This window comes from Orcinus orca, chromosome 10 (assembly GCF_937001465.1).
Source record: "Orcinus orca chromosome 10, mOrcOrc1.1, whole genome shotgun sequence".
Classification (NCBI taxonomy): Eukaryota; Metazoa; Chordata; class Mammalia; order Artiodactyla; family Delphinidae; genus Orcinus; species Orcinus orca.
In genome coordinates this window covers 45,864,852-45,879,341 of record NC_064568.1, presented here as the reverse complement: position 1 = coordinate 45,879,341, position 14,490 = coordinate 45,864,852, and the positions used below count along the sequence as shown (strand labels likewise).

At 44.4% G+C, this 14,490-nt stretch overlaps 1 protein-coding gene across 12 annotated transcripts in view; it reads right to left on the bottom strand.

The window, feature by feature from the left end:
• SNRK (SNF related kinase) overlaps positions 1-14,490 on the bottom strand; it is a 167,393-nt gene that overhangs the window by 54,915 nt on the left and 97,988 nt on the right. For 2 of the 12 annotated variants that reach the window (XM_033402065.2, XM_033402067.2), the window contains exons 1-3: positions 8,320-8,409; positions 4,851-4,900; positions 4,190-4,281 (exon numbers count right to left, since the gene is read on the bottom strand). The exons of 5 other annotated variants lie outside the window; for them this stretch is intronic. Coding sequence is in view for 1 of the 7 variants with exons in the window: in XM_049693634.1 (XP_049549591.1) it covers positions 4,851-4,900; positions 8,320-8,409 (140 nt within the window). In the remaining 6 variants the exon portion in view is untranslated. Of the gene's footprint in view, positions 1-4,189; positions 4,282-4,850; positions 4,901-7,908; positions 7,930-8,319; positions 8,472-14,490 lie in introns of those variants that run through there. 5 more of the 12 variants (XM_004277888.4, XM_012536023.3, XM_049693641.1 and 2 more) reach the window with 4 other exon arrangements.

The window sequence follows — 14,490 nt, the reverse complement described above, 5'->3', positions numbered from 1 at the left end:
TATGCTTTTCTGTTCTTTTCAAATTTTTCACAGATGTGTGCTACTTTTTAATCTAGGAAAGGCAGACGTTATTAAAATTTTGAATTTCTCTACATAATTATTCATTCAATTCACTTTTCCATTGAGATTTATAAAGTAAACCAATTTCCCTGAAAATACACATACATATTTATGTAATCTTAACAAACAAGACATATTCAATGAAATATTCTACCACCCTTGAGGGACAAAGTATGCAATTTCTTCAGGCTGAGGAAGGAACAGGAACACTGAGTCTGTTTTTATTAGCAAACATTTGAGCCCTAATTGTGTAGAACACAACACAGTCCCTGTCCTTTAGAATCTTACAAATAAGTTATCTACATATAAAAAGACAATCAATTATACAAGTTAACGTCAGTGAGTTCCGTCAAAGGAAGAGCAGAGGATACCAAAGGCAGGATCCCCAAGGACAGGGCAACCCACAGATCAGGCCTTACCCTTCACCAGGAGCAGTGAGACACCACTCCTGACAGTGGGGGAAACAGGTAGCAGAGAAGTGCATATGGCTTCCGAAAGGAGAACGCCAATGTGCGTGAAGTTAGGCCATGGGGTAGAAGTGAGATAAGTTTAATAGGGTTAGGAAGGCTGATCTTGAAAACTACCTAGTGGCTCAACATTTAGGGAACTGTGATGAACTCTTAGCTTCTCAAAATCAATGGAAAACTTGCTAGACTAAATAATTCACCACATATCTATCTTTGAATGATACTTAAGGTTAATCCAAGTGCCATTAAAGAGTGAAAAATGCACAGAAGGAGCTTCGCATCACAGAGCTGATATGAGGCCTCAAAAGAAGAGAAAAACTCTAGGTTTTAAGATGCGAGCGACGTAAGAATAAGGTCATTAGAAAATTTAAACCAATTTAAAAACACTTCACTTTAAAGTTCCATAAACACCAATTTTTGTCTTGACTTACTAGATCTCTCTCATTATTACCCATACTACTTTCCTAAAAATCTATTACTAACCTAAATAGGTTTATATAGAAATGAGTCTTATAGCAAAACTACAGTTGGCCTTTCTTTTCATTGTCTCTTTTCAAGTTTTAAAAATGTCTTCTACTGCCACAACTGCCCACTGTTTTGTTTTAATGCAGGTTTCAAAAAGAGTAAACAATTCAACTACTGGGAATCTATGTATGCACTGGATTCTTTACATATGTTATATAATTTATTCCTCACAACCAAGAATACAATGGAAGTATAATACCCATTTAACAGATGAGAAAGCAGGGTCAAATAGGATAAGGACTTCCTATGCCCCAGTCCTATGCCCAAGTAAGAGCTGCCTAAATTGACTCCTGGGCCCTGCATTTTTTCCTGAAATAATACAATGCCTCCCCCTTTGACGTAGGCCTTTCTAATTTCCTGGGAAACAACAGCACTAAAATAAATCTATTTTGACATTTCTGTTTTTCCTCCAATTCTGACATGCCATGTGAGTTACCTGACCCAGCAATCAACTAAAAAGAGGAAATGCCCTAATGCCACCAAAGTGCCAAAGACTTACCTAATAAACATTATTAATTAATAATTCCAGGGACTTCCCTGGTGGTCCAGTGGCAAAGACTCCACACTCCCAATGCAGGGGGCCCGGGTTCAATCCCTGGTCAGGGAACTAGATCCCATATGCTGCAACTAAAGATCCCGCATGCCGCAACTGAGACCCAGCGCAGCCAAATAAATAAATAAATATTAAAAAAAGATTCACATAACTTGTAACAGGAAGTTTTGCACAGCAAAACTTTTTTTAAAGTTAAATAAATAATTCCATTAAAAACTTTTTGAAATGTTTAGAAACTGCTCTTTGAGAAAGGAAACTGCAGGCAAATAACCATTCAAAAGACAGACAGGTAATTACTGGTCATCTAAAAACTGAACGGCACCTTGAAAATAACTTCCCCTTCAGAGTTTGCATACAATTTTGTTATGGCAAGAGTCCTCCCCAGTGGCACAGAATAGCCAACACCAAGCAAGTAATTTAAGTACAATTTAGGAAGATTCTATTTTCTGCTTTAAAAAATTTGGGACTGGGCTTCCCTGGTGGCACAGTGGTTGAGAGTCCGCCTGCCGATGCAGGGGACACGGGTTCGTGCCCCGGTCCGGGAAGATCTCACATGCCACGGAGCGCCTAGGCCCGTGAGCCATGGCCGCTGAGCCTGCACGTCCGGAGCCTGTGCTCTGCAATGGGAGAGGGCACAGCAGTGAGAGGCCCACGTACTGCAAAAAAAAAAAAAAAAAATTTGGGACTTCCCTGGTGGCGCGGTGGTTAAGAATCCACCTGCCAATGCAGGGGACACGGGTTCGAGACCTGGTCCGGGAAGATCCCACATGCCGCGGAGCAACTAAGCCTGTGCACCACAACTACTGAGCCTGTGCTCTAGAGCCCGCGAGCCACAACTACTGAGCCTGCGTGCCGCAACTACTGAAGCCTGTGTACCTAGAGCCCGTGCTCCGCAACAAGAGAAGCCACCGCAGTGAGAAGCCCGCACACTGCAACGAAGAGTAGCCCCTGCTCGCCGCAACTAGAGAAAGCCCGCGCACAGCAACGAAGACCCAAAGCAGCCAAAAATAAATAAATAAATTTATTTTTAAAAAAATTTATCCTTACCAAAGCTGCAATTTTAATGTACTTTTGCATATTACATTCTCTCCATTTGTTTCTGAAAAAGCATTTTTCTTCACAAGAGGATTAGCAAATGCTCACAGAATAGGGGAACAAAGGATAAAATCAAGCCTTGAAACTGTAGATTGAATATTCTCATTCTAAATGTCTTCTGTAGTACTCATAATGCTTTATACCAATAAAGAGAGAACTGTTTAACCTGTAGTTAAACAGTGAGAGGCCCGCGTACCACAAAAAAAAAAAAAAGAAAGAAAGACTACCACAGGACATGGAGCCCAACAAATTACTCAACTTCTGCCAACAGGCATGTCTTTTTCTATAAAACAAAGATAATCACCACCTTGGACAGTTATTATGAAGTCAAAAGGCGATAATACATATTAGCAAGTTGTGAGTGGGATCAAAATCACCCCAGCATTTTTTTCCCCAACTTTTCACAAATGGCTTCCGTCTCAGGAGAGTCTTATATTTTAGAGGGGTTGTATACTTACCTCCTCATCTTAGTTTGATATCGGCACCCTCACCCCTTATTGGCCCAAGAAACTGCCCTAAATGCCTGTACTGGATATAATAGGAAGGCCGCTGCCCCACATTATTTACACCTCTCAAAGGGACAAGGAGGCTGGAAGAGGTGTTCTTTCCCCTAAATCTGCCTTCAGGAGTTCACAGGAGGCATCTCAGAGAAATTAATTTTTTTGTTTGAGCTAAGAACTGAAATTGGCCATGGTGGGAAAGAGGCCTTAGTGTGACTGGGACAGCAATCCATGCAGCAGAGTGTAAGAGACAAGGTTAGACAGGTAGGTAAGGGCCAGATACCCAAAGGTCCTTGTATCCTATGCACATCAGTTGACATTCCTCACATCTGGCTAGCCCTTAACCATGCTTCAGGGCCCAGCGTAAAGGTCACCTTCCTGACCATAGCCTCTCCCTCCCCTCCCACACTCCTGTACACCAGCTCCCCACGCCCTCTTTCAGCACCAGGCCCTTTTCCATTATGGCCCTTATCACAATTGTGGTTATATAATTATTTGTGTGATTATGTGATTAATAATCTGTGTCCCCCACTAGACTACATGATAAATTCAGCCCGCGTAAGACGCACGTCTGTTTTATTCAGCTCTCCATCCCAGGGCCCGCCAAGTATAGCATCTGCCCAAAATATACAGGTATACTTTATTAAATGAACAAATGAAAGCTGGCACTAAGAAGCCAAGGAAGAATCCTGAGCAGGGGAACGGCAATCAGAGATGACAGTTAAACCACTCTGGCAGCAAAGTGAACATCAGATTGGAAGGGCAAGACTAGAGCTTGGACACAGGTAAGGAGACTAGTGAAAATGTCTCCAGATAAATGATTAAAGACTTAAAAATGAGGGCAGCCTGTACCTGGGCAGTGATGGCGAGGATGTAATGGAGGAGACACGTTTAGCAAGTAGAATCCAGGAACTCAGTGCACAGGGGGCAAAGCGAAGAGGGCAATCTAGAATGACTAGTGGAGAGTGGTAGCAGGTGGGGTCACTTACTGAGACAGGGAATTCAGGACAGGAACAAACACTTCTTGAGCATCTACTGCATGGCAGTGTAGAGTGGAAGATTCGCTTCTAGCTCTGGAATTCTATGAATGAAGAGCAATTTCAATCCAACTCATTTGGATAAAATGGGTATGGTTTCCACTAATGGGCAACAAACTAAAGTTCAGATTTTTAAAGTTACTTCGCCAGGACACTTCTTGGGTACACTGACTATGTGTGAAGCATTACACTGGTCTGGGGATACAGAAATCAAAGAAGGGGTCTCTGGCCCCAAGGAGCTGACAGTCTTCTGGATTTGAGAAAGGTAACTGCACGTCAACAACTGAGAAACCGAGGCCCACTGAGGCTACGATTCGACCAGTTACATGTCCTGTAACCTACATTTCTGGAGCACTGATTTCATAATCAACATCACATTTCAGGCCAACATGTAGCTGAGGGGTTATGTGTTTAGATAGTCAGACAGACACCCCTCCCCCCAATCTTGCTGTGAGCCTGGAGACACTCCAGAACTTAAAACATCATGGTGCATGGGCAGCCAATGCCCTCCAACTCTGAAGTAACTGCTGTCGTCACACGGCAGCAGTCTGGGGAATAGGACACAACAAGGAAGGAGAGAGAAAAAGGCCTTCTTTGTCAGGAAAGAGCCTACCTGAGCAGAGGCCAAACGCTGGAGGTGCCAAAGCAGAATCTCAGGAGGCTCTGGAAGTAACAGCAGAGAAATAAATGTTCAGGCAAGATAGAGCAGGAATCCTCTTTAGTCAGGTTCCTCCCCTACCACCAGCAAGAAATGGTTTCCCACAGGATCTAAGGCCTCAACCCAAAGCAGATACACGGAAAAACAAGATAAGGAAATAATCCGCGGTGTGAATAATGCAGCTCCAGATCATCCGGAACAGACAACACACTTCCAGGGCTCGCCTGTGAGGCCATCAAGTCCGAGAGGCTGTACACCGGCTCTTCCCAAACGAAAACAAAATAAAACACGACCCCCTCCATCCCCAAAGGTACTGCCCCATTCCTCCCCCCTCCTTTCCATAGTCTTAAAAAAATCAAAAACAGCTGCACCCTGTCTCTACCTCCTCAACTCCCTTTCACCCACTTGGATCTAAGTTCTTCCTCCACCACCTGACCTTGTCTTTTCACCCTCCCTGAACCCTTGGAGCCCTTTCCCCTTTTCTCTGCCTGCGAACGCTACCCATCCTTCAAGACTGGTTCAACCATCACCTTCTCTGTGAAGCATTCCCGAGTCAGACTGTTCCTTGCCCAGGGGTCTTGCCTATGTCTCACCACAGCATTTGATCCTACTGTTATTGTTTACCTTGGTGTAAATATAATTTATAATAGCTTGGGACTTCCCTGGTAGCGCGGTGGTTAAGATTCCGCCTGCCAATGCAGGGGACACGGGTTCGAGCCCTGATCCGGGAAGATCCCACATGCCGCGGAGCAACTAAGCCCGTGCACCACAACTACTGAGTCTGCACTCTAGAGCCTGTGAGTCACAACTACTGAGCCCGCGTGCCACAACTACTGAGCCCGCGTGCCACAACTACTGAAGCCTGCACACCTAGAACCCGTGCTCCGCAACAAGAGAAGCCACTGCAGTGAGAAGTCTGCGCACCGCAACAAAGAGTCTCCAATCACTGCAACGAAGACCCAACGCAGCCAAAAATAAATAAATAAGTAAACAAATAAAACAAAAAATACAATAGCCTGTAAAGGCAGGAACTAGTTTTTATTCACTTTTCTACTGCTATCCTCTAACCCAGGGCCCCAAAAGTAGACAAAGGCTCCATGAATAAATGATCATAGGTTAGTTTACCTTCAAAACTGCTACAAAGCACTCAACTTTTCCACCTAACTTGCTCTAAGAGCTGACCAGCACATACATGCACACTGGGAAGTATCCATATTCTAAATAGTTAGTTTTCTTATAAAAGCATCTTAGCTAAAAATTCTACCTCTTGGTTGTTAGGCAAACAGCTGGCATGCAGTAAAATCAAGTCTTCAGAGCTCCTCACATCTATGTTTTTAATTCCTAAAATTCTGACCATGTGGAAAGCGTACTTGTACCCTTTTCTTCCTGGGCTGTGTAATGAGTTCTTAGGCTCAGACAAGCTGCTACAGGGGAGAAAACAAGCCTTATTTATACCAGTGCTTAGAACCTGGGCTGCTCAGTATCTCCAAAATACAGTTTTTTTTCTATTTGGTTTCACTTTCTATATGAAACATCCATAGTAAAGTTTAGACCAATAGTATTTCCTGCGCCCAGTAAAAATATCTGAAAGCCCTTCACTTTTAATAAGGACATTTGAAAGCCTTCATTTTAGGATTATGGGATTACATTTGACCCATAAAGTCTCAATCTATACTTCTGTTCTAGAATAATAAAAATTACATAACTTCTGAGTCCTTGTATGTTTTATACAAATGGATCTTACTGCAATAATACAGAAAAACTTACTAAAAATAGTAAAAAAATTAATACGGTGAGAGTAACTTTTCTGCACAAAAGAAAATAAAAACTGTGCAAATTTAAAAAATATAACGGTGTCAAAGTTCCCTACATGGAAAGCCTTAAAGATGGAGTATTAAGAAAAGTTAACACAGTGCACCTGACTTTCAATTACTATACTGCTTCAATAAGTGACCTTGGGAATGTCATTTCTCTCATTTCTAGTTCTGTAAAATGGGAATGTCACCTGTTTTCCTAATAGAGACAATTAGATAGTCAAAAGAATCAACATGATTTTTTTTTAAACTTGTCTAATTAGTATGCGTTAATCACCACTAGTACAGAACATTTCTCTCCAGGAATCCAATTCCAAGAGAAATATTTAAGCAGACGGTGAAGACAGATTTCCTTAAGGGAATGATTTTATAAATCTGGAGAGCCATATAACAAGATTATAAATTAACAAATTGATTACATAAGCCTTGACAACCCCAGACGTTTAAGTACACCGATATACATTCTGATAAATTAGGCTGATTTGGGACGAGCACCCCAACCCCATACAAGGAACCCAAACTGAGGCAACTGATGCTTGATAGGAATCAGGTGGAATCTGATCAGTACGCAGAACATTTGCAGTTCCATCACCTGCTAGCCATGCTTCACCTTTCACCATAAAACGTGAAACGCATTCAGTCAGCTTTACCACCTGCTCCTAAAACTGTGGAAATGTACTCAATTAAATGGGAGGGGAAAAAAGTAACTTGACAGTGTGAAAAATCCGATATCCTCAGACGTCTATAGGTTGAAGAACCCTACTGCTAAATCCCTCCTCTCCCCTCCGAATACTGGACTTGAACCGAATTCCCTATGAAGCGATTGAATTTTATCTGATGCAACTGTTGGAACAGCACAGCTCCAGGAACCACCCCCCGCCCGCCCCCCAGGATAAAAGGCTGTCACTTTCCTGGATCCCAAGTCCAAGTAAAAGGCAGGAAGGTTTCTGTAAAACGGTCCAGAAAGATATCAACAGGCGATGACTATGGAAAAGAACGAAGGTTTTCCAATCTGAAAAATTCTAGCTGTCCCTCGGGAACGGCACTGCTCCTCCTTCCTTACCCCGATGCCCTTTCTCTACAGACAACAATATCCCCATTCTATTTTACGGCTGCAGTTTTAGCAAGGAACCCCCCTGCTACGCCAGATTTCCAGATTCTTTTGAAAAAGGAAAACACCTTTGGTGAAGAATACACACCGCACAAGAAAACCTGGGAGCGGAGCCCAACGGGCGCCGCACTCGGCCCGCTCCGGGGCGGGGCGCGGGGATGCGGGCGCCTCCCGAGGTGCCGCAATCCCGCCGCGGCCGCAAGGGCAGGGCCTCCGGGCGCCCGCGGCCAGCCGCCGCAGTGCCGGCTCCCATCCGGGCCCCGCCGCCGCCAGGCCGCGCCGCCGCCGCGCGGGGTCGGGGCCGCAGCAGCCGGGTCCCCGCGTCCTCCCGGGCGCGCGACGCGGACGGCGCGGGGAGCGCGGAGCGCGCAACTTACTTTCCGCCTGCGGCGGGAGCCCGGCTCCGGCGCCCGGCAACGGCGGAGGCGACGGCGGCGGAGGCCGGCCCCACCCCCGCCCACGGCCGCCGCGCCCGGCCGCGCTCCGCGCTCGCCCCTACCTCAGCCAGCAGGCGGGCGTCCGTCCGCAGCGGCCGCGGCGCCGACAACTCCCTCCCGGCCGCCGAATCCCCGCACCCAGCGCTAATCATAATACCGAACAGGCGGCCGTCCGCGGGGAGGGGGTGGGGACCGACTTGCGCCTGCGCGGGGCGCGCGTCACTGTGACGTGACGGCGGGGCGGGGGTGCGGGGAGGGAGGGACGGGGCGGGGCCGCGGGCAGGGAGGAACTGGGCGGGGCCGCGGGCAGGGAGGGACGGGGCGCACCTGCGGGCTCCGGCGCGCGGGCTGCTGGAGGGCATCCTGGCATCATCCCTACCCCAGCGAGTCTGGGCTGCGGCTGGCGGTAGGAAGCGGGCGAGGTGCCCGAACAGAAGGGATGATGAAGGAGGAAGCACTAGGGACATGGGACAATGGCCCAGAAAAGTAGCGCGAGCCGTCGGGGGAAATCGGAGGGAAGGGATCGCGTCCTCACCAGACTCTGGGTCCTGGGACGCGGGGCCGAGGGCGCCAGGCGCTTTAACCTTTTAAAGTTTCCCCCCATCTCCCGCCCAGGTTTAAGCAAGGAAAGGGAAAAAATTCAATATACATTCGTGTATACACATACATATTCTTTACAGTTTCTTCTCTTTGGGAACCCAATTTGAAGGAATTTTGTTGATTTTGTTGCCATTTTTAAAAAAGAGAAAAAGCCCAGCATCCGAATGCAGCGCTGGCTTTAAAGGTCAGCCGGAGACCCTTGCCTGGCCAGGCTGCCTCCTCTGGAAAAGCGTGGAAAGGCGAAAGGTCGTGGGAAGTATTAAAGCATGTGAAGTCAGGGATTCAGAACACTCCAGGCATTAACTGTGCACTGGATGGTTCAGCGGCATGGTCACCAGGTCGGTGGCTCCCGAAGGGAACTTAGCGCTCGCCGGAGAGGAGGGTTTGGGAGGGTGGGAGACAGGGGCAGGGGCTCACGTCTCCCACCCTTGGAAGCTTGGCACGCAATGGAGATCAGCTCTCCGGGTTTTCTGGAAGGGAGTGACAAGCCAGATGCCAGATTTCTCCAACCTGCTTTTTCCCTTAATGATTCTCCCTGCTCCCCACCCCTCCCCCAAGGAAGGACCCCTAGCAAAGAAGGACACAATGTGGGGGGAGGCGGGAGCTGCTTAGATGCTCCAAGTTTGATTAAATTGACTGGACGGAGAAGAAAAATCTAGATGGCTTTAGCAAATGTCTCTGCTGACCTGCAAATGTGAGAAGACATTTCTTTTCAGACTGTCTCCTTGGCATCTACTTTGCATGTCCGAAGACGACTGGGAAGCAAGAGTGGATTGTTGGGAGGTACAAACCCTCAGGGTAATAACAGAAGGTTAAAGGGGGACTCCTAGTTACCCTAAGGCTCTGGCATGGGGTCATGGATCATTGGCTGGGGAAAGCCTGGGGCTGTAGGCCTCAGGTGGACCTCTGCCCCTCAGGGCTGAGTCAAGGCCCCAACTCTGGGATAACACTGGCTTAGAAAGATCATAAAAGAATCATCTCACTTTGACACTGACATTCTAACTCTAGCAGTATGTTAAGCAAGAGCTTCTAAGTTGGTTTGTGGAATTCATTCCTTTGTTACTGGCAAACGGGAAGGCCTTGCACTTTTCTCCTTAGGGAGATATCACTATTCAGGGAACCCTGTAAACCAAGTGAAGGGAAAACAATACCGCGCTAATGGTCTCCCAAGGGAATTCCAGTGGTTGAGGACCTCCAAGCCAGGTCTGTAGCCCCTGAGATAGAACAGTAACCACAAAACAATGGCCTTAGTAGTAGATAAGCCCTTGGAAAATAGAGTATTTATATTGCTGCTGTGTAACTCAGGTTTTGAATAAATTCTGTAAGGGCAACAGGGCATAAGAATAGCAAAACAATAAATGAAAAGGAATAGAATAATACCTTGGTTTAAATCAAGTTGGCTCAAGTTCTCTTCCAGAGAGAGGGCTGCAGTCCTGGCCACGTGGTAAATCATTTATTCATCCCCAGTGTTTCCTGGGAAGCTGGAGTGTTGCTGGCAAGAACGTGACCTTTTTCAGTCCCGCACCATCAATGTGGTAACATGATCTGATCATGCTTAGGCAACATTTAAAAATATTCAAGTACAAATTAATATATGATTGCTTAACTTTGAATTCAAGAAAATGTGTTTATTGTTAATGAAGAAGCCCCTCCTTCATTCTGCCCTGGGGCTTTCTCCAAGCCAGACTGCTTTTTTAATGTTAGGTCTTTTTATGGACCTGTAAGAAGCTTTAATTAGATATACAGCACTCTACACAAACGACAAGATGGAGTATGCAGGCTTGGACTACAGTCTCTGTGATTCAGATCTCAGAAATAACATAATGCCACCAATTTAGGGAAGAAGTTGTTTATTGGAAGGCAACCAGGGAGATGCTACAAATTGGATCAAGATGTGAAAAGCAAGCCGATTCAGAAAGAATTGCCGTTTTCTTCTTGGGACGACCCCCCCCCCCACCAAAGCAGCACGTATAACAAGGTTATCTTCTCTAGATATTGTTAATTTTCATAATTTATAAAACATGTAAAATAAATATATTGAAAGCAACAGAGATTGAGGACTTGTACGTTTCAGTTTTGAGTTGTGACATGTAATGATTTCCTTTTACGTATTTAATTAGTCATTTTGTACATTGATACTTGAGCATATCTGAATCCTGGCTTCATCCAGTAGGATGAAAATAATACTTCATTGGAATGGACTCAAGGGTTTCTCAAAGACTTTCCCTCACTACCCCCTTGGCATCAGTTAGCATCCCTAGTTCTTTTATCTCAGATGTCAGTTAAGGCCTGTGCGTGAGTGTCTGTGTGTCATGTATTTTTGATAGTTGCAATGAAGGATTGAAAATGCCAGCCCTTAACTCTGTTTGTTTGCAACCTGTGAACTGGGAAGCACGGCAGACATTGCCTAGCATTGACGGCCAGCCCCACCACCAAGAGTTATATGGCCTTGGGGGCAGACGGCTTGACCTTCCATCTGTTTCCTCCTCTGTAAAATGGGAATGATGGTGATGATAATGATATCATTCCTATAAGATGGGTGTAAGGCCGTTGTTCTCCCAGTGTGCTCCCCGGAAACTAGCAGCAGCAGCGGGGAACTGGACTGAAATGCAAATTCTCGGGCTCCACTCCAGACCTACTAAATTAGAAACTCTCTGCTTTAAGAAGACTTCCAGGTGAATCTGATGCAGGTTAGAATTTGAGAATCACTGTTGATAGGATTAAGGTGGTTTATATAAAGTATTAAAACAGTGCCTGGCACATGATAAGCAGTATATTAATGGATATTTTTAAAATTAGTGCCATATGATGTTTCCAAGATATACAAAGTTTAATTCAGGCCACAAGAAGGATGCCCATATTCCTCCAACAAATAAATTCTGCTTTATCTTTTGTCCAAAGACTTTAACGCTGCCTGCCAAGCCCTTCACAATCTGGCCCCTGCCTTGCTTTCCTGTTCTTTATCTCCAGGTGAACCACATCTCCAACCTTCTCAGTTCTCAGAAAGGGAATTGCTTTTTCATACCTCCGAGCCTTGGCCCATTCTGTTCCCTCTGCCTGGAAATGTCACCCACCCCTTTTCTCCACTTTCTACACCTGCAATCTCCTGAACCCTTCAAAACCTCACTTGAGTGTCCAGCCTCATCTGTGGCACCCCCAGCCCTGCTCAGTCAGAGCCAGGTATTCTCTGGACCCAAACCTCCCTGCACATCCTGCTTGTAATATTTATCATAGGGTTTTGTAACTGTTTACTGTTCCATTTTCTCCCTTTGTATCTTAAACTCCCGGAGGACAAGGATTTTATTTTATTCAAATTTCTATTCATGCAGCTTAGCACTGGGGTTGCAAGTAGGCAGCCCAAGGGCTTGCGCCATAAACTTGGGGTATTTTTTTTTCCACAAAGGTCCTTTAAGAATTTGCATTAGTTGAGAACATTTTTGGGGGGGTGGGGGGGGGGCATGCCCTGCGGCTTGTGGGATCTTAGTTCCCCAAACAGGGATTGAACTCAGGCCCTCAGCCATGAAAGCTCAGAGTCCTAAACCACTGGACGGCCAGCGAATTCCCAAGAACATTTTAAAATTGGAAGAGTTAATGGTTTTGTTTAATAGCTTTATTGAGGTATGATCTGCATACCGTAAAGTTCACCGTTAATACGTGGTAATTCAATGACTTCTAGTAAATGTATAAAGTTATGCAACCATCACCCCGGTCCACCCCAATATTTCCATCACTCCCCAAAAGTTTTCTCCTGTGCATTTGCAGTCAATCACACTCCAATTTCCATCTCTTGGCAACCAGTGATTTGTTTTCCATCTCTACAGATTTGCCTTTTCTAGAAAGTCACTTAAATGGAATCATACAATGTGTGGTCTTTTGTGCCTGGTTTCTTTCACTTAGCATAATGTTTATCCATGTTGTAGCACGTATAAGTGGTTCATCCCTTTTTACTGCTGAATAGTATTCATCAGATAGATACACTAGATTCTCTTTATCCATGTACCAGGTAATGAACATTTATTTCCAGATTTTTGCTATTATGGATAATGTTGCTGTGAATATTTACATAAACTCTTAATGGGGACATGCTGTCAGTTTTCTAGGGTATTGCAGGATGGGATTGTTGGGTCATGTTGTAACTCTACGTTTAACATTATAAGGAACTGACAAATTGTTTTCTGAAGTGACTGTACCACATTTTACGTTCCCACCAGCAATGCATGAGGGGTTTCTTATGTTGTATTTTTTTTTTTTTGCGGTACGCGGGCCTCTCACTGCTGTGGCCTCTCCCGTTGCGGAGCACAGGCTCCGGACGCGCAGGCCCAGCGGTCATGGCTCACGGGCCCAGCCGCTCCGCGGCACGTGGGATCCTCCGGGACCAGAGTACGAACCCGCATCCCCTGCATCGGCAGGCGGACTCTCAACCACTGCGCCACCAGGGAAGCCCTGTATGAGGGTTCTTATTTCTCCTCATCCTTGCCAACACTTGGTATTATTAGACTTTAAATTATCTCTATTCTAATAAGTGTATGGTGGTATCTCACTGTAATTTTAATTTGCATTTCCCTAATGACTAGTGATGTTGATCATCTTTTAATGTTATTTTTAGCCACACAAATATCTTCTTTGGTGAAAGGTCTATTCAAATCTTTTGCCCATTTTTAACTGGGTTGTCTTATTGAGTTATAAGAATTTTTGATATATTTCAGATACACGTCCTTAATAAGATACATAATTTGTAAATATTTTCTCCCAGGCTGTGGCTTGTCTTTTCATACTTTAAATGATATCTTTGGAAGTGCCAAAGTTTTGAGTTTCAATGAATTACAATTTAGCAAATTTTTCTTTTATGAATTGTGTTTTTGGTATCATATCTAAGAAATTTTTGCCTAAGCCAAAGTCACAAAGATTTTTTTCCTGCGGTTTGTTTTTTCAGGTTTTATAGTTTTCAATTTAACATTTAAGTCTCTAATTGATTTTGAGTTAATTTTTATACATGATGTAAATTTTTTAATTTATTTATCTTTTGCGTATGGATACCCAATTGTCCCAGAACCATTTGTTAAAAAGAGTATCTTTTCACAATTGAATTCCCTTGGCACCCTTGTTGAGAATCAATTTACCAAAAACATAAGGATTTTCTGGACTTTCTATTCATCTCCATTGATATATGTGTCTGTCATTACACCACTGTGACACAGTCTCAACAACTATTATTTTATAATAAGTTTTGAAAATGAGTAAAATATTCCTCCAACTATGTTGTTGGTTTCCAAATTGTTTTGCTATTCTAGGTAATTTGCATTTCCATGTAAACCTTAGGATCGGCTTGTCAATTTCTACCCCCCCAAACGTGATTTTGATTGGAATTGTATATATAAATCAGTTTGGGCAGAACTGCCATCTTAACAGTAGTGAGACTTTCAATTCATGAAAATGGTATATATCCCCATTTATTTAGATCTTTTAAATTTTAGTGAGCAGTGTTTTATAATTTTTACCTCTTATACATCTTTTGTTACATTTATTTCTAAGTATTTTATTTTTAGTGCTATTGCAAAGTACATTGTTTTCATTTCATTCTTACAGTGTTCATTATCAGTAGAAATATTATTGGTTTTTGTATCCTCTGACAT